Here is a 25,401-nt window from a genome sequence, read left to right on the forward strand (position 1 = left end):
ATTCCATGACTGGGTGGCAATCCCAAGGAAAGAAAAAAAAATCAGTCAGCTAAAGATAATCCTTATGTTGTCAACCATGAGCATAATTGTGGCAACAGCCCTAAACTAGAGGAGGGACCATGACACTGCTTCTAGTATGCCTTTTATTCTACCTGTGTCCCAGAATCTGAGTGTAAACTTGCATGAATGTTTCCACTGAGGGTTTTGGGGGTTTTCCTTCATAGGATATGCATGAAGCATAAATGTCTGAAGTTCATTGAGTGTTTAGGGCATGTTTAAAGACGCATTTCGATTACAACAGAAAACTACACTGGCACCAGTGAGGTAAGGCTGTTACTTTAATTTTTTCTTTTACGATTTAGGTAACCTACTTATGGAACATTAATAGGAAAATAATAGTAATCTTCTTTCAGTGAGACATTTCCATGAACACAGAAAAACATTCAATTTAACAGGAAAGTATTCATGTTTCTACATAAACGTATGTATATACTTCAAACATGAAACTTTCTTCACAAGGATATGATGTTCCCATCATACACTACAGCATTTTCTATTCATATCGTATATTATACGCAATCTTTAACTAAAAACACCAGTTTGTTAAAATCCTCAGTTTTTCAGTTGTTACATATTAAAATTAAATTGCAAACATGACATTAATGTCACAATGACACTTTGATTATGGGAAAGCATGAAAAAGTTTTGTACCAAAAAATAGGGAAAATAACTTCACTGCAGGGGCTAGACAGGCTCTTCAGGTTGGACAGTTGTTTAAAAAACAGCAACAGGCATGATGATTTCAACATGTTTCTTCTGCCCATGCAGCATATAAAGTAGCTATTCGCAGTAACAAGAGTAGAGGTGTAAATTAAATGGTTTTTGAAAAGATCTGCAAATGGATCACATTTGCTACATTAGACAAACTTTTTTCCTAAATTATTAGAAGGATTACAGTATATTTGTAATATAGAGCTTCAGCACAAATTCTTCAAGCTAGTGGACAGCACTGAGAACCCCTCCTTCCCAAAACTGTTACTAAGAAATCTTGATGGGCCTGATTCTCATTTACATTAAGACCATGCTAGCAGTGTAAATTATGCTCACTTTAGGGCCCCTTTAATTTCCACAGTAATGTAAAAGGGCTGTAGTATAAATGAGAATCAGACCCAATGAGAAATACTCGAGATTTCGTTCATTTTCCTGTTCCCTCCCCGCTTTAACCTGTAACTTCCCACTCTCTTGTCCCTTATTGTAGTTTCCCTGCTCAATTTCCTCTGTAGTCTCCCCTCATTTTCTCTTCCTTTCAGTCTTCTCCAACAGAATGGGGCCATTCAGTCAGAACCACATTCCTGACCACTAGCTATTTCACAATGGTACCAATATTATAAAACTGAAACTGTTTCTTATAGTTTCTCACTGCTGCTGGTGCCTCCTGGAATGAGGAAGAGCATAGAATAGTACAAGCAGAGGTATTACTACCGGCAGGGATCCATCTATTGGAAACGAGGAGTCAAATATTAAAGCCTGCCCCCCTGGATACAAGATGTGGGTCAATAGTCCTTATTTGTATAGCCTTGTGAGGGAGACATGCTACATGTCTTGGAGCTTTACTGAAATTTACTGCATGGCTTTAAATATTAAAATTTAAGTGTGAAGGACATACTGCAATGTATACAAGGGGTTCATTGACAAAGAACCCCTAAAATTTCACCCTGGATGTGGGGGGTGGGGCAAAGAACCTTTATTCCCTTCAAAGAAATGCTGAGAAAACGTGTTAGCTATAACTATTTGGCACAAACTTATTTGCTTAGACACGTGGTACGCTATCACTGACAAAAGACTTTCTGTAGTGTTTTTTGCCTCCATAATTGTCTCCTGCTAATTTCAATCACAGCATTTGAGTAACACGTGAATAATTATGTTAGTCAGCAGTCTAGAGTATTTGGAGTACATTATCCAGTCAGTATTCAGCCAAAATTCACTATCTATATTCTAGTACAGGAATGAAAAAAATAAGACAAATCCACAGTTCCATGAGGCTTCTGTAGTAACCTCATGCTACATCTACCAAGCATAAGGAAGTTATTATTATAGAAAACAAAGGCAAATATTTGCCATTTTATTCCCAGGATTCAGAGTATGTTAAGTGGCAGACAAATATCCACATTAGTTGTGATAGTTGTGGTTTATGGAGAAATACACCTGCTGCAACTATTTCAAACTAAACCCCATTTTACTTATACAAGGACACTATCAACACTGATAGAGCTGAAAATTGACATGACCTTATCGAACATTTTATTTAAACATAACTCCCAAGTGACCAGCACTGAGTGCGAAGGGCAAAGAAAAGTCTCCTAACTGGGCCTATCACCCAGTACTTTGGTACCCTCTGATTCCCTTCAGAGCATTCTCCTCCTGACGGGCACTTCATTGGCAGTGTTGCTTATACCAAGGCATCATGGGGAGCAAAGCACCAATCAGAATTGCAAGGCAAGGGGAACAGAGAATGAAGGAGTCGTAAGTGGGAAAAGGAAACAAGAAAAGAATGCATTCCCACATTACTTTCCCCCCTCCTTTCCTGTCAGCCTGGTGTCTGCATTATGCAGGATGAGCATTTCACATGTCCAGGTTGAGAGAGTCCAACTACACACACTAATCTGTATAATTTCTACAGATATAGTACATACACCCCATTGCTGCAGCACATAATATACACGAATAGGTACGTCTGATATGCTACGTATCCCTCTGTGAGCTGACGGAGGCATGCTGCACTACTCTAGAATGGGGAAGAATGGCAGATTCATCATGTTGATGTGCACTCCGAGGATTTTAAAGAGAGATACTGTACTTCCATGTAGGGAATCCAAGTGTCCCTGACCTTAGGTTTCTTCTCTTCCTCTACACTAAGTGGTGCATACAGCACTGTTCCTTGCATTCTGTGGTAGGGGGCAGCACTAGGTAGTAGCAGAAACGGACGATAAGGGTGAGAGGGAACATACTGTAGGAACGGATTTCCAGGGAAGCCTGAGTGGGAGAATGGGAAACAGTAAGGAGGACAGCTCTACAGGGTGGGGGGGGGGGTGTGTGTGTGCTGATGAGAATAAAAGAAAAGAGGAGATAACAGTGATAAAGATGAGGAGTTGGGAACTAAGGAGAGAGAAAGGAAAGAAAGAAAGGAGACAACAGCAAGAGTTGAAGAAAATGGGCAGAAGGGATGGAAAAAACTGGAGAGAAAATGGGGAAAAAATGGAAAGCAACTGGCAGAAAAATACATATGAAGGAAAATGAGACAGGGTACAAACACAACAAAAACCCATGAGTGTGAGAAGACAGGCAAAGAACAGGTAGCAACTGTCTCAGGGTACGACATGGGCAATCCAGGGGTTCAGGTGCAGATACTCTATGCCATATGAGGGCTGCAACTAAGAAAGGTTGGGAAGTCATTACTTTAAGGATTTCCAGCCATCTAACAGGATCTTCAATATGTCCAAATTTTGGAGGCTGGTCAGTGTTAAAGCTTAGAAACATTGGCAGGGTAAGTTTAATAATATATTTCCACTGTAAACAGCAAGTCTTAATGTTTTACTGTTAAAGCTACAGTGTTCTTTACAAATCACATTACATGCAACATTTCATGCTGACTTTCTATTTTCTTTGGGAGTTTGAATTACATTAGCAAAAATTTTACATAAGGCAACAAAAATTGCATTCTCTAGTCCTGTTTAATTAATGAACATAATTTATTCCATTGCTCCAAGTCAAAGTTGAGCAGCTTAACTATGTAATACAATTCTGATCTTTAACTTGCTGTTGAAAGTAATCACAATATACACATTGATACTTATTCTAGTCTGTGTGATTGCAAGGAGCTGTTTACCTTACTGAAAAATAATAATTTAAAAAATGTACTTGTGTATATTTCTAAGTAATTCTTTAAAATAATTTTAAACATGTAAAGGAAAGCTGAACCTGAAAATGATAATAAAAGTACCTAAATATTTATGCTACAGCAATTCTGTGCCTGCCAGAAAAATCTTATATAAATTTTAGAATATAAATTTCCTTTTATTTAAGTTTCCTGTTCCAGAAATCCACTGGGGGGGTGGGGGGGGGAAATACAGATTACAGGAAATTAGCACCTTCATATTTGCAAAGTAAACAAACACTGGGGTGCTGTAATTGGCTCATCCTAAATAGGAAAGATAAGAGACTTTTGTAAGGAGTACAGAAAAAATGGAACACTAACAGTCTCAAACATTTAGGAGTAGAATATTTTCATTGGAGCAGTTCCATGCGTGTATTTGAAAACAATATCCCAAATAGCTCCCCCATGTTCCTTTCCCAAAAATATGATTTAACAAAGCTACTCAGCACCAGCTTTGGTGAGTTTGTATTGTATTGTTTTGCTAAAGTCTATCACAACAATAAAAATACATCGCTAAGTCATTTCAATTTAGTAGTTTGCAAGCTCTTCAGTACAGAGGGCACCTTTTCAAAACCTAAACACTTAGTACTTATATAGTTACCATTTTTCATTAGTAGAACTCTTTACAAGATTGGTAAGTACCGTCACCCCATTTTACAGATGAGGAAACAATCACAGAAATCAAGTGCCACACAACATCTGTTGAGGAGTTTGCAAATGAGCTCAGTTCTCCTATACCGTAGCCACTGGACTAGGTGAGGAGGAGCTGCAAAAGCTTCTGCTTCTGACTTCATCCTTAGTGGAGTTTATACTATTATGATTTACAGAACAGTATCTAATACAAATTTACTTTCTCAACACCATCTTATTATCCAGACAAGAGAAACACTTTTGAAATACTTATTGAATTTGTCACTTATTCTTGCATACTCAATAACAGAGGGTGCTTAGGTGTACTAAAGCAAGCTGCAGCAAACATTTGAAAAACAGAGGTTGATGAAGTAATTAGTATAATCAAATCAAGAGACACAAACCCCGTTCCTGTGTCACTTGCCACAGAATATGGCAGTTTAACAAAAGAAAAATCCGCTTAGCTCACTGAAGAGATGAAATACTTAAGAGTACAATCAGCCAATGTAAGTGAAAAAGAAACACAGGGATATGTCCCATCAGCTGCACTCCGCAAGTCCTCCTCTGTCATTTGCTGCTCTCTCCCCTTGCCTGAACAATCTTCAGCCCTTTTGCTAATAACTGATCCTCACAACAATGTTAGGTGTTTCTCTTTCAACTACTTCAGGACCTTCTCCCACTGCTTTAGGCTCCAGCCTCCTGTCACAGTCAATTGAAGGGAGGAAAAAAGAAGAAGCTGTATTTAGCTACTGAACAATTTTTCACAATAACTACTGACGTATCATTCCACAAACCTATCTGAGATGCACAACGCCAAAAACTGGGTAAGCAGTGAGTTTACAGCCCATCTCCCTTTAACAGTGAAATTATTCTGAGCAAGTTGCCTCCATAATTAAAACAATAGGGTAATAAAAGGAGACTGAGTAAAGAGAGCCATCTTGATAGCGGATACATTAATTCACCAGGGAAATCTATATATAGTATTAGCAAACAGAATTAGAAAGCATTAAAAAATTATCTTATGGCATGTGATTTACCTGTACTTAATGTGAGACTGTAAATTTTGTTGACAAAAGGGTTTGGCTATTATATCATAGCTTCTCCATGATTCTTCTGTTCTGGCGTGCATTTGCACTGAGAAACACAACCATTTCAAAGAAGTACTTCTAAATTACTTTCAGTTATAATACTTATTTGTGTTGCCTGGAGGTCAAATTGCCTTTTTCCAGATAGGACTAGTATGGAAAAGCGATGCTCATTTCAGCTGTAAATATGAAATACTGTGGCAACGAAAATGAAAATATTTCCAATGAATTTCAGTGGAAATTTCATCTATTTACATCAGGTCTAAATTTGCCTCCAAGTGCTTGATTTGTTCAGTTTCCTTAGGAAATATTTTGATTTGTATTTCCACACACAATTACAGTTTCAATTATTGCAATTAGAACCTTTTGCATGTTAGTTCTAGCTACAAAATATTACTTGTTCTCAAGGCAACTAAATATTGTAAATGAAAACAATTAAGGACTTTACAAATGTAATTCCATTAGATAGGTTTTATTGGCTAATTAACTTCATTATATCAAGATTGATTTGTGCTCATTTACAACCAGGTCTCAATTTGTCCTTCCGAGTACTTTTTGAAGGGTTATGGTCAAGAGCACATTACAAGGATAAACAAAAACCTCTCAAGCTAAAATTGTTTTCTTCCATTTTCTATTGTTACGTTGTATACACAATACTGTACAGGACCACTAGCTTGTGTAAAAGCTAATGGGGCATACTGAAGATGAACTGGCAACATAAAATTCAAGACTGCAAAACAAAAGTGAAAGAGATCTAATTTCTTTTAGTAAAGAGTGTTTGATCTTAAATAAAACATGTTAGTAAAGGGATCTTAATTCAAGCCTAACAGCCTGAATAAAAACTAACATTTGCTGCACTTAAACTAACACTGTAGTGAAAATGATGCATGATTGTTTCAAAGTGGCATTATTCAGGCTTTTTTTTCCAACATTAGCTGAATATCACTTAACATGCTAACATATAGTTTAGCATGATATGAAGTGCTGACACTTTCAATCTTACCCTCAATATCTGGTTCATACAATACAGTTTAGGCTTGCTTTGGATCAAAAATATTTTTTCTAGTGAGGATAAAAATAAACTAGGCCACTAGTTTAAACTGTAAACTACTTGGCATATACAAGACCATAGTTTTAAATAGCTACCCCAAACCTCCTTACAGACAGAAAGTGTGTAGCATCTTAGCTTCAAGCGTATTTTGTTTTTTGCCTTTTATTTAAAAAAAAATCATGTGTACTTATGTCACAGCCCAACAGATTTGTGGGGATTGTTCAATTCACCAATGAAAACTTGCTAAAAAATCAGTTATGTTCTGGAGTAATATTTTTTCATTTTATTTCTTCCTAAACTATGAACTTTCTGCTTAGGAAATTAAGGACTGACGGCACTGGCTACAGCAGTGGTCCCCAAACTTTTTCTGTTGTATCTCCCTGGGAGCCATGGCTGGGAGTGGGGCCAGGAGCAGAGCCAGAGCTCTGGTTGGGAGCCAGGGCCGGAGCAGCGGTTGGGAGCTGCGGTCAGGACCCAGAGCTGCAGTGGGGGATATGGCTGGGACCTGGAGCTGCAGCAGAGGTTGTGGCCAGGAGCCGGGGCTGCAGCTCTGGCTGGGGCTGGAATGGAGTTGGGGGCAGAGCAGGGCTGGGTGGTGCTCCCGTCCTGCCCCCTGTTGAGGCTGGTCGGGGCCTGGCCATGCCCTTCCGAATGTTCCACTGGGCTATAGCCACACACAGTGCAGGTACATGTTGTCTGCATGCAATTTTGACAGTGCACTTTAGTGTTGACCTGTTATTCTAGCCCTGAGTTAGAAAATCTTCTCAATCACTGATGAGTTGTATGAAACAAAGTAATGTCAACTAGGGAAAAGGTTCCACTGAACTGTTACAATTGTGACTTGAACTACATTTCAGTTGAAGTCTTCATAGATGACATGTTATTATATTAATCTACTACATTATCTTCCATACATTTAATGTTGGGTGATACACAGACTTAGGTTCGTCATGCTCCTATTGAAGCTAACAGTAATACTCTGAATAAAATGGAACTTTTGCACAAGAAAAATGCAGGCTCAGGCCTTCTGGTATTAAAAAAACAATTATACTATGAAGCTTAGAATCCCATAATTTTGTAAAAGACTGTTATCCTAAAACTTACTTTACCAGCTTCTGCTTTTTGGATTCCAAATGCAGGTGCTAGGAAAATACACATACAATTAATTAATCTGTATATCATAGTTACGTTGCTATAATATTCAGTGTAATAGCCTTAGTTTTGTCTCCCTGTTAAAGACAGCTTTACACCAAAACAAACCATTACTAGTATATATAACTCCTTCCCATAATAGTTTGTGTGTATATAAACACACCCATTCTAATAACCTCACATGAAAGTTATTTTCAGCATTCTCTGTACAAATTTATCTAGACTTCTGTCCAGATCACTATTTAAAAAAAACCTCCTCCTTTTAACAATTATCTAGCTGACTTGTACAAAATTCCCTAAGAAACATTTCAGAATTGTTAGTCCCATTCCCTCACCCATGTACTTTCTTTCATGTTAAAAAAAATCCCTTACACAAAAGAAGCAAAGTGAGCACTTGAAAATGTATCGGTGCTACCCAGTACTATCCATATATAGTGATATATCTTGCACATATAAAGACAGTAGTTACCCATAATGTGAAGTCTCAACGCCTATTTATGTTTCACTATTATACATCTATTTATAACCTACCATCTCCGCACAACCAATACCATATAGCTATTAAGTACAATTTAAAAACTTGGTTTCTTTTCATACTAGCCTACCAATCCTAGAAAGTAATTTTTCATAATAAGTACTATAATAGTTTCATAAAACAAGAGCATGTCTGTGTGATCCTACAAAAATGAGCTATTTACCTGACCTCATTCTCTAGTATTTGTACACATATGAAACATTTTCTCCACTCTGCCTGTTTGCACCAAGAAGTAAACTGAAATTAACAAAAATTCTGTTGGGTATTCACAGAGAAGATAATTCATGAGGCTTTTGCTTTAGTAGCACCTGCCTGCATGAAAAGAACAAGTGTAAGGACAGCAAATGTATTACATGCATGTTTCCAAATAAAACAAAGGTAGATGGAGATACAGTACGTTAAAGCTGCTAAACCTCGTGCTTGATGCCAAAGTCTCTTCACATTTCTCAGCTCCTTTAATTCAAGACAGCTAGCTGGATTCCCCCCATGGCAGCTTGGTTCTGCAGCTCCGCCTCCTGTGTGGCTTAGGTACTGCTGCACTGAGCTACACAAGAAGTCCAGTCACTCTTCAGCAACCTCTAGTCTCAAGCAGTAGATTTCTTCTGACTTTAGGAGTTCAAAAGAAACCGTTTCAAATTTCAAGGAACATACTCTTCATTTGGATGACTTGGCCTAACTGGATGGAGCAGCACAGGATGAAGGCCCTCCTCTTGGATCCATCTCAGGCACAAAGGATTTTCCACTACAACAGATCCAGAGGAAATGGAGCAGGATCATTCAGAAAAAGTTAAGAAGGACCTACAATGGAACTACTCCTGGAAACACACACAAAATCCCACCCAGTGGGATTCTGAAGCACTTGCAAACCCTGATCATTTACCTCCCACCCACCTCCTCTCTTGAAAGTGAAGCCACATTCCTGGCCTACAGATCAAATGCCTTTAAAACTAGATCTAGAGAGATGGAAGAGAAGGAGATTAAGCTTGATACATCTGACTGAGGAGAGCTGGCAGCCAATTCACTTCAATTGATGGAGGCTTTGCAGCTCTATAAACCCTTATCCATCCTTTCTCCTGATGGGTGCAAGAGACAAAAGCTCTGAGCCCTGGAAAAATTCAGAAAAGGCTGTCCTTTTTCCAAAGCTGTATTACAAAAACATCTGGAGGTGGAAGATGACAGTCAGAGATGTACTATAGGAAGCACCCGGGTATTATAATGGGGTGGTAGCACTCTTATAGTTAAGATTGAGATATGTATCAAGTTAATAGATCACCATTGTTTGCTATAGATTAGCACTGCTTGACAATCTGAAATGCTTCAACAGTTAAGCCTATGTGACCGATACTCTGTTGAAGAAAAGTGAATTCAGGCTAACAGGGATTCAAAGTTATTCACCTGAAAGCCTGAACTACGTACGTTGACATTTTTCAGCAGATTGTTCTTTTCCCTGTCTGTCCCAGAGTCACCATGGGATAAGAGAGACCCTGGGAACACTCTGCAGTAAAAAACCCGTTTCCAACTGAACTGGTTTGGAAGCTGGGGGACAGGGAGGGGAGTCAGAGGTGACAGGAATGGCTCCACTTGAAATCTGTCAATAAACCAGGGTGAAACGAAAAGTGGAGAACATGCACGCTTTGGAAAAAAAACAAACACAGTTCCATTAATCCCAAGGAAGAGAGGCCATACATTTCAGAAGGTGTTTTACCACTGTAGAAAATCCAGCAGAAGTCTTCTGTCTGTAACCTCTCCAGGAACGAAAGTGGCTAGAGGGTGAATAGAAGCTGGAAGTCCTGTGCAGATGAGATTGCCAGCATACTATGCGAGATCTGCAGAAGCGCTCACAGGTTAACAAAAATAATTTAGTGAGCCCCTTGTACTAGAGTATGACTGGGTGGAGGCAGCATGACTGCCCTGTCCTGAAAGCAGCTCAGTGGCTAGCTGGCACCAAAGAATGATACTCTTCCACCCATCTTTCCCTTCCAGCCTCTGCTCCCACAAACCTTCCCATTTTTACTTCTTTTCCTCTCATACTTTTCCATTTCGTAGCTAAGAACCAAACAAAAAGCTCAGGCACGGACTCCGTGTTTGCTATGCAGAAGAAGCAAAGGGACTTAGGTGGCTATAGGACAGAGGTTAATACCAATCTTGACTGTCCATTCTTTTGCTTCCTTGGTTATGTCTACACTGCAAAGAAAGACCCATGGCAATGAGTCTCCGAGCCTGGATCAACGGACTTGGACTCAAGGGGCTCACACTACAGGGCTAAAAATAGCATTGTAGGAGTTGGGTCAAAGAGCCCAGGCTCCAGCCCAAGTCCAAACATGTACACTGATATTTTTAGCCCCCTAGCATGAGCCTGAGTCAGATAATCCAGGCTCTCAGACTTGCTGCCACAGGTGGGTGGTGGTGTTTTTTTGTTAGCAGACTAAACATACCTAGTGTACTGATGGGCAGAGCTGGGTGTACAGAATTCTCGTGCAAAAGAAAAGTACAAATAACCAGTACTTTAAAATCACTGGTGCTTTTAGTATACATAGCTCATTTATCATCACCTTTATTTTACAATGTATTATTTTAGTGAGCAAATTGTAGAGAAAATATCATTTTCCAAGAAAATCACCAAGAAATACAGCCAGGGCCTAAGGAATGCTCATGTTTACTGTCAACTCAAACAGTAGGGCTGGAAAAGACAACATGGGCCATCCAATCTGATCCCTGGCATTTTAAAGGGACTATTCTCCACGTCAACATTTCTCTAACAGTGGCCATTGTTGCACTATTGGTCTACAGAGTGATTGCTGGTTACACTGGCTTCTCCTGCCTTAAAATTACATTTACAAGTGTCCAGGCTCAAAGGAGATCCAAGGCACCTGTAAAAGGCAGCTAATAAAGAGGGAGCTGCAAAACTAGCAGTCCCCACTTGGAGCTATTGCAACCAGAACGGGGAAGCCTGGTGACTGGATGCAAAAGATCTGTCTATGGGGAGACAGCTAAGAGTCACTAGTCAGACCAGAGCTTCCTATATGAGGTACTTGAACAAGGAGGGAGAAGAGAAGAGACAGTGGAGAGTGGGAACAGGAGACTAGTCAGATAGTGAAGGAGACGGAAGCACAGATAGGTGGTGTTCAGCTAATTCACTGATGGGAGACCGTGAAAGTGAAGTGAAAAGGAGAAATTCTGGTAAAAAGTAAATGGATTTTAATATTAACTGTACATGTACCAGTTCACCAGTGACTGAAGATCTTGTTGAGTTGGTGTGGATTTGTGAATGGGGCAGATTAGGAGAAGGGGCAGCCCAAGAGATAAAAGCTTGCAGGAAGTGGTCCACACGAGAATAAAGCATGAGCTTCCACACTGGTGTTGATTTAACCTGTTCTCCAATAAGTGAAGCAATGGCACAGCAGGAACATTTTAAAAGGATCAGATTCTATTTTTGTTTCTCCCTCAGCTTAGGTCACATCATTCAGCCTCCTTTTATTGTTCCACCACTTCCTGACACCTGCACTTCATGTCTGAGAATGACAAGCGGCACAAATTCTGGTCCAGGATATGTTTCAGAGTCCAAGATATATTTGCCTTTTCTTCTCCTATTGTGTCTGACCTCTTTCCTTTCTCTTTGCCGCTCTCTTTCCTTTCCTGCTACCCACTCGACACTCTCACTGCTTCAATATCTCTGTGTACTACATAGGATTTCCAGTCTATCGCTAGCAACAGACTCTAGAAGCAAAACTGCAACTGCTTAAAAAAAAAGTTGGGATGGAAAAAGAGCATGGCTCCCAGTAACCAACTAGTGCAGGGGTGCTCAGACAGGGGGTCCCGAGGTATTACAGGGGGGGTCGCGAGCTGTCAGCCTCCATCCCAAACCCCACTTTGCCTCCAGCATTTATAATGGTGTTAAATATACAAAAAAGTGTTTTTAATTTATAAGGGGAGACTTGCTATGTGAAAGGGGTCACCAGTAAAAAAGTTTGAGAGCCACTGAAGTAGTGTCTCCCTCTCAGACACACACAGGGAATTCCTGACTCAGGAAAGCTTGGTTCAAAACTTCAGAACCCAGAGGATGTCCCTGGTGGATCAGCCTTCTCCTCCAGCTCCAGGGAAGAGGCTGGGGAGGCAATGGCAGGGGTGACCATCTCTGCTCCCAGAGAGAGCTAATGGAGACAGTAAAGATTCTCAGTTGTGACAGCATACAAGGCTGTCACAGCCAGGAGGAACAAATGGGTCACCAGACTTGTATGCAATGTCACATGCTAAAATGAACCTTGTTGATACTAGAAGAACCCCATGGGCTGGGATTATTCATCTATTACTCCGTGTGTCATTTTCACTTATAAGCCTCAGCTCAGAAAATAGAATCAGCACTTTTGAATAAAATTACTGAGAAACTTGCCATTACTGTGACTGAGCACTAGGTAGTGCCATCACTCTAAGAAAGCTAAGTGGGATGCATTAACAAAGCACAATCATTTCCCCTTCTAAAACTGGAAAAGGAATAGTAAGAGAGAGATCAGGATACAATTATTAAACTTATCCAGAGTATGGCTAGAGTTACACCAGCCTGAGCTGTATTTACATACAATCATGAAAAGCTATTTTTATGGCAGGAGAAAGACTTTCTAATCCTAGGTTTCAGAGTAACAGCCGTGTTAGTCTGTATTCGCAAAAAGCTGTAGCTCACGAAAGCTCATGCTCAAATAAATTGGTTAGTCTCTAAGGTGCCACAAGTCCTCCTTTTCTTTTTTCTAATCCTAAGCAGTGCTAGGAGTCTACACTAATGGTCTATTTTGGGAAACACTTGGTGCAAGGAAATATTTGATTAAAGGAGATTACAGAATTGCTGCCTAAAATGGCCAATCATTACTCAAGTTATTTGGCAACTGGAACAACTTGCTTACTCTCACGCGATTCCCTGTCTCCCATACAGTCCTAACAGATACAAAAGAGTAACAATGACTAGCAGCAATCAAGCCTCCTTAGAGAGGTTATGGTAGCAGTACATGGAACCTTGAGGGTAGCACTGGAAAAATGGGACCCACTCATGCTCTTGGCAATCCAAAAATAAATCCAATTCAGACGTCTGCTTAAATTCAACATGTTAACAGTCTACTTCAGTAAGCAATACTACATAGAGATAACAGTGTTGAATGTCATTACATACTTTGGCACCAGGCCTCGGAGGCTGTACTTTAAACACACCATAGTTCTTGAGAGCCTTTTGTACCTTCAAACACTTAAAAAGTGTGATTATATAAAACAATGCACATCTTGTAGTCCCTCACTCAGATTATGACCTAGTTTAATGTCATGTTATTTAAAAACAGCCAAATAGCTGATTTATTGATTCTTTCCACTCTTGACGGCGTTTATGAAGATGACAATGGACAATATTCAAAACGAAAGCATGTTTTTGTATTTTAATTATGATTGTTTTTGTTTTTAAAACAGGGCATTTGATTCAATAATTATGCTGGAGCCCAAAGCATTTTATTACATTTTTCAGTATCCTTGGAATCATAGAACAGGTGGAAAACCCCTGACCAAGAACAGAGCAGCTTTATAGAAGAACAGGGAAAGTGACGAGTCCAGTGATGAGACAGGATGGAGGAAGCATTTCAAACATTCATGTGAAGGAAGAAAACAATTCCCCTCGCTTCCCAGGTCTGGATGAAAAATGATGGTGCATCTCCCTTTCCACTAACTGCATACACCTTCCTGACCTCCTCCTACCTCAGAGTTCAACTGTTCCCAGCTTATCAGATCTGACCTATTGCCCTTATTCACAGTATCACCATCCTGATGTAAAATCTAAGATAGCAATGTTGAGAGGGAGCAGAAACTGGATTCATTTTTCAATTTCATTTTCCAGCTGCCTGTTGGTGTATCCTGATACTAAAATTCATGTGCAGTCCCAGGGAAAAGAAAGTCAAACCTTTTACACCTAGCAGGTCTCTGAGATAAGGCAGTGGACTTGCTCTGCTTCCTCCGAAGTCTGAGAACAACCAAATCTGACAATATTTTGCTTGAATGTAAAAGCACACTACAGTATTCTGACTGCAACAAATTATCCAGTAGGTACCAGCCAGACTGATTCTATTTGCCACCAGTGTTCTAACTGCATACCTCTCTCAGTGGCAAATCCGGCCCCCTCCTTCCATAGATGCAGAGGGTTTTCCTGTAGTGAATCCAGTGTAGTTTTGTCATATGGGGGTTAGGCAAGATTTTGGGAGTTTAGGCAAGGCATGGGCGCCCCTGTGAAGCCAGGAGCCCAGCTGCAGGGCAATAACGCAGCTGAGAATGAGGGGAGGTGGATCAACTCTTATGTGGATACATGAGTCAATTCCCACACGTAGTGGGAAGTGCAAGTAGCATGAGACTATTCCAGCACTGAACTGAGGATGGACTAGTGGTCATGGAGCGGCTCTGCTCCTGTAGAGTCAATGGAAGACTGTTCAAGTTCTGCTCTAGGACAGGGGTGGGCAAACTTTTTGGCCCGAGGGCCACATCTGGGTATGGAAATTGTATGGTGGGCCATGAATGCTCACGAAATCGGGGGTTGGAGAGCGGTAGGGGGTCCAGGCTCTGTGGTGGGTGCAGAAAAGAGGAGTTCACTGTGTGGGAAGGGGTTCCAGGCTAGGGGAGCGGGCTCTGGGGTGGGGATGAGGATGAGGGTTTGGGGTGCAGAAGAGAGCTCTGGGCTGGGACCAAGGGGTACGGAGGGCAGGAGGGAGATCAGGGCTGTGGTAGGGGGTTAGGGTGTGGGAGGGTATCAGGCTCCGGGCGACTCTTACCTCAAGCAGCTCCCAGAAGCAGTGTCATGTCCCCCCTCCAGCGCTTATACGGAGGTGCGGCCAGGCAGCTCTGCATGCTGCCCCGTCTGCAGCTCCCATTGGCCAAGGTTCCTGGCCAATGGGAGCTGTGGGGGCAGTGATTGCGGTGGGGGCAATGTGTGGAGCCCCTTGGCTACCCCTGTGTGTAGCAGTCAGAGAGGGGACATGATGCTGCTTCCAGGAGCCGCGTGGAGCGGGGCAAGCCCTGGATCCTGCTCTCGGGCTGGATTAAAATGTCTGAAGGGCTGGATGCGGCCCCTGGGTTGTAGTTTGCCCACCCCTGCTCTAGGGCAAAGAACCTGGACTTCAGGCAGTCCACAGCCCTTATCAGGGCTGCCTGCTGACAGAGGAAGGTAACACTGGCTTACATCTGACATATATTTGGTAGGTTTTGTTGCCCCCCTATAAGGGCCAAAGATTTTATTTTTTCCCCCAACAAACTTACACCACAGGCTCTATAGAAACTGATGGGTAAAAGTCCCTCACTTACTAGGGAAAGTGTCTACTTTGAGACAGGCAAGTCTATGTCAAAGCTTTTGCATATCCCACTGCCTTCAGAAATACCTAAACCCTAACTATCCTCTCTATTCTCCACAACTAAGCAATCTAAATAGGTTGTTGTTACAGCCTCTGCCTTGACTTTTCCTTCCCCTCAGTCTCCCCTGTATGTCCTCCAGCTTCAGCCCTCTTCACTACACTGAAAACACCCTTACCAAGGTTTCTAACAACCTTTTCTTGCCTGAGCTGTGGGACCAGTACTCCATTAATCTCACCCCTGATTTTCCTGCAGCCTTCAGTACAGGTGATTTTCTTCTCTTCACCACCTGTGCTCTCTTGACCTTCTTCACCCTCCCTCCCTCTTGGTCTGCTTCCTACCTAACAGTTCTTTTAGGAGTTTCTTCTCCTTTTCCCCTCTTTCTATTGGAGTCCCTCAGGGCTGTGTCTTTGGTTCCTGCTCTTCTTCCTCTTCACTTTATCCCTGGGTGATCTCATCTGTTCACATGGTTCCAACTATCATCCCTATGATGAGGGCTCACAAATCTAGCTTACCACACTTGACCAGTCTCCCATGTAGCCAAATGTTTTTCTGGCCTATTGTCTGGTACAGTCTGTTGCCAGTAAAATCTTGGCATAGCCAAAATGAGCTGAGTTTCTTTTCTACCCCAAATCCTCTCCACTTCCACCTTTCTCTGTTGCTGAGGACAACTCCAGCCTCCCTGTCACTATGGATCTCACCCCTCTGGGTTACCCTGGCACCACTTTCCCCTTTGACACACCCATGCGGTTACCAAGCCTCCACAATGTTAAAAAAAAATAATAATCGGATATTTGCTATCTCTGACAGCTAAAATACTTGTCCATGACCTGGCCATCCCCTGCCTGGACTATGGGAACGTCCTCCTACCTGAAACCCAGACCACCTTCCCAAAGTCTGTCCAAAACACACCTGCTAATTCAGATCATGTCAGTCCCCTGTCTGAATCTCTCTTGCACAACGTATCAGGTTTAAACCTCTCAGCTTGGCCTTCAGAGCTTTGCACAATCCTGATCCACCAGGACCTTGTTTTGTACTGCATCACCTTCCTGTTGCTCCTCTCCAGCATCACTGTCCTTCAGGTCTTTTAAACCTCCAATCTCTGTGTGATGAGCCCCCTTCCTGTGTTCATTCAGATCCCTCCTAATGGCCCAAGTCTGTGTTACCCACAGCCATTAACATGCATCAAATGCCTTTTCGTTCACATTTTTAAGGAAGGGAGAGTAGGAGTAAGAAAGCAAGGAAACAGAAGAGAAAATATTTAAACACACATCCCCTCTTCTGGTGCTCCCAAGCTCATCCCGCCTTCTATGTTATTTAAATTCCAAACTCCTCTGTGCAAGAACTCTGTCTTGCACAGCGGTGAGCACAGATGCTAATAAAAATGATGCTAATAAAAATATTAAGTCAAGATCACAAGAAAACTTAGCAAAGACTCATTCTCTCTGGGGTTTCTAGCCTCACTTTCAAAATCAAGGGAGCATACCTATGAACATGGGTCATTACTATGAAAAAGGTCAATTTAAACTCTCACATTTTTCAATTCCAGCTCTCTCACAAACCTTCTTTGCAGCCTAGGAACTTACCGGCCTCAGTTTCCCCATCAGTAAACAGAGATGATACTTGCTTGTTTACTTCACTTGGTTGTTGTGGGGATTAGTTAATATCACAACAGCACTTTGAAGAGGAAAAGCACCAGGTGTTCTGTACAACAGGCTTCTGTACAATACCCATCCTTTCAACCCTCCCATTCCCTTCCCCCTGCCCTTTAACCACTCTCAGCCATATCTACACCCAGAAATTTCTGATCTCTTTTTCCCAGCAATGGCGTAAACCAGTGGTCCCCAAGCTTTCTTGTGGGAATAGCATATTGCTATTTCCAGAAGACTGTGGCGGGCGCAGACACCCCGCCACCGAAATGCTGATGATGAGAAGCGGCAGCGGCAATAAGCGTTGCCGCTGAAATGCCGCCGAGAAACGGCAACGCTTCTCAGCGGCATTTCGGTGGCGGGGTGTCCTGCGGGCGCACAAAAATGCCCCAGCAGGCACCATTTTGGGGACTCCTGGTGTAAACTCAAATGTAGGGGTGCTTTTGCTACTAATTGCTAACCTAGCTGTTTCTTATTAACTACTATAACCTTTAGATTCCAGATGTAAGAGCAGTGCTCAATCTTTACTAGAAGGTGTATCTATACTAAAAAATATTCTTTTTTCAGCAATGGTGCAGCTGCATCCATTCTACCAATGGTGCAAGCTCTTGATTTGCCTGGGCAAACAAACTTGTACCACATCATCTGAGTCTCTGAAAAATGGTAAGAAATTCCATACCATAGATGAGCCCTTCTTGGCAAGACTGTACTGTGACACTGCATTAGGAATCAAGCAATTGTGGTATTTGATATGAAATAGGAAGCAGTGAACAAGTTTTCCAGAACGTTCACAGTAAGTTTTCTTTACCTTGAATACTCCCACAGCAAGGTTTGTGCTAATTTCCTACTAATATTCTCAAACAGGAGTTAGCAAGTAAAAACTGAGTAAATGTGCTTCAAAACTGATCCTTTACAGGAAAACTCTGCTTGCACAAAGAATCAGATAATGCAGCACAAATTTTTCTGATTTTTCATCACACCCTAGAACACAAATTGCTGGACTCACACCTACATTTAGTAAATGAATGAAGCAGATCAATTTCACCGTGCAAATGACACCTTGCTTTTACTTCCTTGTTGTGCAGGATTTTAGGCACAACGAATGGCTTAAAAAAAACTCTAGAAAATAATTTCTGTACAAAGTACTGTAGGGGTTGAAGAGAAAGTAGTATGTGTGAATGTTTTGAGTATGCAAATATAGAAAAATCTAACAATGTTTTCTTTAAACAGTACAATAAATCATATACAATAGCATTTATCAAAGCTTTTTACAAACGGAAGTTAAGACTCTCAGAACTACATAGGTAAATCAGTAGGGTCCCATTTAATAAAGAAGGAAACGGAGATGGAGGCATACCTCCTTATGACATCTGTTTTCCAGGATACACAACGATATAGTATAACCTAACTCAAAAGGTTTCAAAGCCAAGAAATAGCATCAATACGACAACTGTATTTCTGTCTGAAAATTCTGTTCCTAGAGTTAAAAGGAACACATGAAATTACTAAACTGAAAGATTAGAAGGGGGAAAGAATCTTTTTTTTGTTTGTTTGCTTTGTGTATTTCACAGCACTTTGGTGGATATTTTCAAAGTTATTCCTCAGTGAACGTCAATTGGACTTCTGCTTTTAAATTCATTAGGCATTTTGAAAATCTCCCCTTTCGTTTAAAGTCATCGTCACTATTTAGCTGGTAAGTCGCATGCACTATCAGTCAGTGCATGCACAGAAATAGGCACAAGAGTTAGGCTAGGTCATATTTGGTATGGTTCTTGGGCTTGTTCACAAACCGCTTCTGAAAAGGACGTCTAAATAACATACAGTAAAAAATCTCAATAAATCCTTCAAAAAAAGATTTTTTTAAAGTCTGGCTATGATATCAGAATATACTACTGAAAATTGATGGTTTAAAAATCATCCAGTTTAAAAAAAATCACTTGACAGTATCTTTTTAATTAGTGATTCTAAAGAATCAGAGCTAAATGTCACAGAAAAGCCTCACTAATTTATACTAACAATAGTTATTGAATGTTGTGAATGTGTAAACCAACAATAAAAAACAAGGATAATGAATAACTAAACATGCTTTCTTGGACATGATGACAACACTTCATTATATGCTTATGTTTGTGGCATTTTATTCAAAGAGTGGGAAAAGGTGCCTTCAAATATAAGTAATTGCCAATGAAAATACCGTATTTAGTGTCAGAGAATTAATTGAGCTTCCTAGAATGAAAGACTTCTGGCACAAAAATTATAAACCAAGCCTGACCTACCTGAATGGGTCCTACTGACATCAGCAGGTTTTTCAGTTGGACATCAGTAGTTGATGAAGAAAGCCCTTCAACTGACACAACACAGGGCTGAGGTTTGCACTCCACCACTCGCAGGTTCTGTTTGTTTGGCATCAAGCGTCCTCGGCCCATCTGGCCTCCTACTCCTCTGCCTCTCCCATGCATAATAACCTGCCAACAACAAAAGTAACAGTATTTTGATTTCCTTAGTTCGTGCTTCTGTTAAGATTTTTGACAGATAATATGAAGTTAGCAATTTATTTAAAGACTTGATTAAAGTACATGTCGATAAAAAGCAGCATGTCACTGTTTGCTAATTTAAAAGGTCATATGTTAACATATTTATCCGCTTCTTATCCAAATATCTCCCCAAATTACAAGAAGTTATAATAGGTACAAAGCCTGCCTTTCCATTTTGAGGTGGGTTTACAAAGCAATTGAGCACCTTAATTCCAAAGACTATATAGTCTATTCCTCTTCACAATGATTGCACACATGCATGTGATCAGGTCTAACATTTTGGGATGGGTCAGCAAACAACTTTTTGCCCCCTTCCCTCCTCAGATCTCAAACTAAATTCACTATATACATATACATATGGGAATGGGATGCAGGCCCTCCCCGGTCTCCATTGCTACAGAATGTTTCTCAATAGACCATGCTACCTATTACCCTGAACTGTCCCTCTTTTTTTGAGGAGAGTCCACACTGGCTGATCAGTATGGCTAATCTATAGCCAGGAACTGGAAAGAACTTGAGGAAAAGCCCCAGTCTGATTTGTAGGGCTTGAGTCACTCAAGCTGGTGCCAATCTCAGCCACAAATTGATTAATTCCCCTTCCCAAACAAGAGTTTCCAGGTACCCAGAATTCACTGGCCTCATAGGCTAGCCCTGAGCAGCTTTTTGGAAGCAAATGAGGTGGGAAGACAACCTATGATTCTTAGGGAAAGTCACCATCAAGCTTTTAACCCTAATAACTGGTTTATCAATGTCACCTCCATAATGAAAACAGCAAGCAATTTTTAGAGAAAAGAGGAGACTAGCTTTCACACATTTATAAAACCAACACATTATTGGAGAGCCCCTGGCCCTGAAAGCTGGCTCTCATAGGTATCTTATAGTATTGATAGCAATATTGACTAAGATTTAATGCAGTACATCATGCATAATGCACTTTTGCAGCTGCATAGATGTCTTCTTAATATTTGCTGCAGAATTCTGTTTCAGAATCTAAGCTTCCATTATAATAAACAGAATAAAATAAAAAATAGGTCTCTAGACTCTTATCATTGCAAAGACAATTTTCAAAATGTAAGCCAGATGTAATCAAAGCCTTAACATCTCCCTGATTTTGCAGACAGTTTGAAATATTAGCTATGAGACATGTGAACTGGTTCAGGTCATCTCACTGGGGAGATAACGTAGAAAATTAATGAGAAACCTCCCTAAAATGTAAACATGTTAACTATTTGAATGCTGATTATTTTAGGAGAAACTTCAAGACAATGTTTTTCGCATTATTGTTGGATGTAGTGCGAATGTTGTGATGGGATCCAGTGGTGGTATTGTCAGATTGGGGTAGATATTATCAATCACTGTTTAAATTGGGGACAGCACAAAAACTGAATATCAAAGGAATAAAAACACTACTGATTGCACTGGACCGGATGAAGGGGTGAAAGCTACCGGGAACAGGGAAGGGTGCATTATTCTGGGGTTCTTGCTGTAGAATTCATATCTAATTTGATACACAGTGCATGTGGTCTTGAGTCACCGTCAGAAACATACTTATAAAAAAATTAAATATCCTAATATTAACCCTGGCTGGCAGGACAAAATGAAACAGCAGAGAAGGTACCGTCTAGCAGCATTACACCAGTTCTTGAGCTTGATTCTTCAGTTGTCTCTGCGAAATATAATTAACATCTGAAGACTAAAAGCTTTTGAGGAAGCTAACTATGAGTCAACAGTGTAAAGCTGTTTCAAAAAAAGCAATCATTCTGGAATGTATTAGCAGGAGTATTGTAAGACATAAGAAGTAATTCTTCTGTTTTACTCCATGCTGATTAGGCCTCAACTGGAGTATTGGGTCCAGTCTGGGAGCCACATTTCAGGAAAGATGTGGACAAATTGGAGAAAGTCCAAAGAAGAGCAACAAAAATGATTAAAGGTCTAGAAAACATGAGCTATGAGGGAAGATTGAAAAAATTGGGTTTGTTTAGTCTGGAGAAGAAAAGACTTAGAGGGGACATGATAACAGTTTTCAAGTACATAAAAGGTTGTTACAAGGAGGAGGGAGAAAAATTGTTCTTAACCTCTGGATAGGACAAGAAGCAATGGGTTTAAATTGTAGCAAGGGCGGTTTAGGTTGGACATTAGGAAAAACTTCCTAACTGTCAGAGTGGTTAAACACTGGAATAAATTGCCTAGGGAGGTTGTGGAATCTCTAGCACTGGGGATTTTTAAGTACAAGTTGGAAAAACAGCTGTCAGGGATATTCTAGATCAGTGGTTCTTAACCTTTACTGCAGCCTGCACCCCTTTGGTTCTCAAAATATGTTCTCGCATCCCTTATCAAAAATCGTTGAAGTAGGCCAGTTCTTTAAACCTAGATATATTTTTTGTTTGTATACTACAGTAATCGTTAAAACATAGGTTTGATGAAACAAAGTAGCTGTACTTATGTGCCTGTGCTTAATTTGTGTTTTCGATGATTTACCTTCTAAAAAAATCTGGCATGTCTCGCACCCCCAGAAAGGGCATCTCGCACCCCCAGGGGGTGTGTGTAAGAACCACTGGTCTAGATACTATTTAGTCCTGCCTTGAGTGCAGGGGACTGGACTAGATGACCTCTCGAGGTCCCTTCCAGTTCTATGATTCTATGAAATAACTCCTATTTTCTCAGGAGAAATGTCTTCCAAGTGCTGCTCCTTCTGAAATTTACAGGAACTCAAGGATACTCAATATAATTCACCCTAAAGAACAGAAAATGACCTGCAGCAAAGGCAGAAAACTCCAGAACAGTAGGCAGTGCAATGTTTGGCTCCACTTAGGTGAACGGCAAGTACACATTTGTTTTGCTTTAACTTAGTTTCATGTGGTGAATGCCATCATTCCCCAGAAGGTAGGGGACAAGCACAGACGTTATTCAACTAATTAAAAAAATTAAATATATATTCCCTCTAAAATTCTCTTGGCACTTTCAGATTCACAACAGAATGCATCACTCAGTGATCTTACAAATACCACAGACTGCAAGGAAATTTCTGGTACCTGCGATATCATAGACTCATGTATTATGGCAGGGTTTCTCAAACTTCATTGCACTGTGACCCCCCCCCGACAATAAAAATTAATACATGACCTCAGGAAGAGGGACCGAAACCTGAGCCTCACTGCCCCACCATTGTGGGGTGGGGGCCAAAGCTGAAGCTTGAGGGCTTCAGCCCCGGGTGGGGAGCTGTATCCTGAGCCCAGCTGCTCAGAGCTGAAGCCGAAGCCTGAGCCCCATCGCCCACGGCTGAAGCCCTTGGGCGTTGGCTTCAGCCCTGGGCAGTGGGGCTCAGACTTTGGCTTCAGGCCCGGGCCCCAACAAGTCTAATGCCAGCCCTGGCGACCCCATTAAAACAGGATCGCGACCCACTTTGGGGTCCCGACTCAGGTTGAGAACCGTTGAATTATGGGATCTCTTCAGTGAAGATGACAGTACCAAGGAGATCACACAAATAGGGATTAAATAAGTTTTGATAGTTTTTAAATTATGTGCTGAGTGCCTCTGAGAGCCTTGTTAGTGGGAAATTAAGCAAATGAGTTCTGAACTGAATTTCTGTGTTTGCTTTGGAGGTCAATTTTAATGACCTACTCCATAGTGCCATTGTTATACAAGAGGTGCTGAGCTCCTTTCAAAAGTGTACCAATAGCTGACTTTTTTTTGTTTTTTTTTTGCTTAAAACTTACACAAACCCGAACCAACTATAGAATATTCAGAACTAGAGGGATGTTACTTCTTTGACTCCAAAATAGAAAAGCCATAGCATGGAAGAAAAATAAGGAGGCTTCAGGGTCCACCAAGAATCTATACCTCACAAAAGTACTATTTTACTGACCTCCCCATAGAGGTTCCTTGTCCCAATATTCTCCATTTGCAAAATGTTTACATTAGAGGAGGTCCAAATACTTATTCTGTACTTAAGGGAGAATGTTGTGACAAAGGGTTATACGGTATATCAGTACCATCTAATATAACGTAACACATGAACAGAAAGCAATAAGATGCCAGAGGTACTTTGGAAAAATTACAGCCACTATCTCATACTTTACTAGCGTTCCAGGATTTACGTAGGACTTTTACAGGTTTACTCTACTTAGTTTTACCCAGACAGTAAGCAACATAACATGCTTAATAATTTTTAATAGAGAAAACAGTTATAAAAACTTAATTTATATCTATAATTCTAGTGGAAAATACCACCCTGACAGTGCTAATCCTTTCTCTACCAGACATATACACAGAATACGTAGCATAACTTGGGACCACTTCTGGTAGGAGAGAGTAGTTCAGTCTCCATATTCATTCAATCTTTGACATCTCTACTCATAATGCCAAAAAGCATGCTAGACAGTCAGCTGTGATAATGATTTTCGAGTAGTGGACATTCCTCCACTGGAATACTGGACTGTCATCACCTAACAGAATTTACGCAGGCCACAGAACCACAATGAGACGGGAACAACTTTCAGGCATTACCAACCTGGGCTGGATTGAAACAAGTATCCTGTAGGTTAAAAGCTTTATATCCCCTTCTCAATTTCCTGAGTCATCCAGTCCTCCATTAATAATTTTACCTGGGCAGTTACAGTTTAAATTTCTTTAATGCTGGTAAGGATTCTGGTTATTTTTTAAACAATGCTAACATTAATATGGCAACACATTCAGCAGATAATACAGCTCCTAGCAGCAACAATACATCTAAAAATCACCTTTTTAGCTGGATAAATCCCCTGGATATTTTTGACTCCTTGTGGAACTGTTGAATGTATCTGAGCCTGCTGCTGCTGTTGCTGCTGCTGCTGCTGGAGTGGTCCCTTTGTCAACGTGACCTTCCGCACTGGCTGCTGTCTCATTTCTGGAGGTTGTTGGAGGCGTTGGGGCTGGCCTTCTGGGTGCACAAAGCCAACATTCTCCCCCTCCTGCTGAAATCAAAACCAGAACATGCTGTTCAGTACCTATCTACTCAATGCAAACATTCACTTCCTCTGAGACTTGCTGTGGAGAAGAACTTTGTTAGCGCGCAGAGGATTAGAAGAACACAGACTTGCATATTAAAATCAAACTAGCGTCTGCAAGAGAAGGGTGTATGGTACACATCTCAGCTAGGAACTATACTTAGTTAAAAAATCCATAATGCAAAGAAGTACAAAATACTACATTAAATTCACTGTGCTTTTAATTGTTTCCTTTCAGTAGACTGTGAAAATGTCCTATTATTTATACAAGGACCCACCTATTCATTCTTCACAATTCCAGCTTTTCAGGAATTACGTTATATTTACGTTCCGCTAAACTACATTTTTTTAAGAGACGTATATTCTAGACTAGAGAAGGGCAAAACAGCCTGAACGAAGCAGGAACCAGTCTGAATCTTTACGCATCTTTCAAACCAAGCAAACCTTGCAAGACTAAAGGCTGGTGATTTTTATTAAGTGCATC

General features: G+C 40.8%; 1 protein-coding gene across 4 annotated transcripts in view; it reads right to left on the reverse strand.

The window, feature by feature from the left end:
* RBM33 (RNA binding motif protein 33) overlaps nucleotides 1-25,401 on the reverse strand; it is a 149,565-nt gene that overhangs the window by 11,239 nt on the left and 112,925 nt on the right. Inside the window, exons 16-19 of one of the 4 annotated variants that reach the window (XM_077808378.1) lie at nucleotides 24,672-24,884; nucleotides 19,675-19,863; nucleotides 7,805-7,842; nucleotides 321-5,263 (exon numbers count right to left, since the gene is read on the reverse strand). In XM_077808378.1, the coding sequence (XP_077664504.1) occupies nucleotides 5,179-5,263; nucleotides 7,805-7,842; nucleotides 19,675-19,863; nucleotides 24,672-24,884 (525 nt within the window). In that variant the 3' untranslated portion in view covers nucleotides 321-5,178. Of the gene's footprint in view, nucleotides 1-320; nucleotides 5,264-7,804; nucleotides 7,843-19,674; nucleotides 19,864-24,671; nucleotides 24,885-25,401 lie in introns of those variants that run through there. The other 3 variants (XM_077808379.1, XM_077808377.1, XM_077808376.1) reach the window with 3 other exon arrangements.

Source organism: Eretmochelys imbricata, chromosome 2, assembly GCF_965152235.1.
Source record: "Eretmochelys imbricata isolate rEreImb1 chromosome 2, rEreImb1.hap1, whole genome shotgun sequence".
Classification (NCBI taxonomy): Eukaryota; Metazoa; Chordata; order Testudines; family Cheloniidae; genus Eretmochelys; species Eretmochelys imbricata.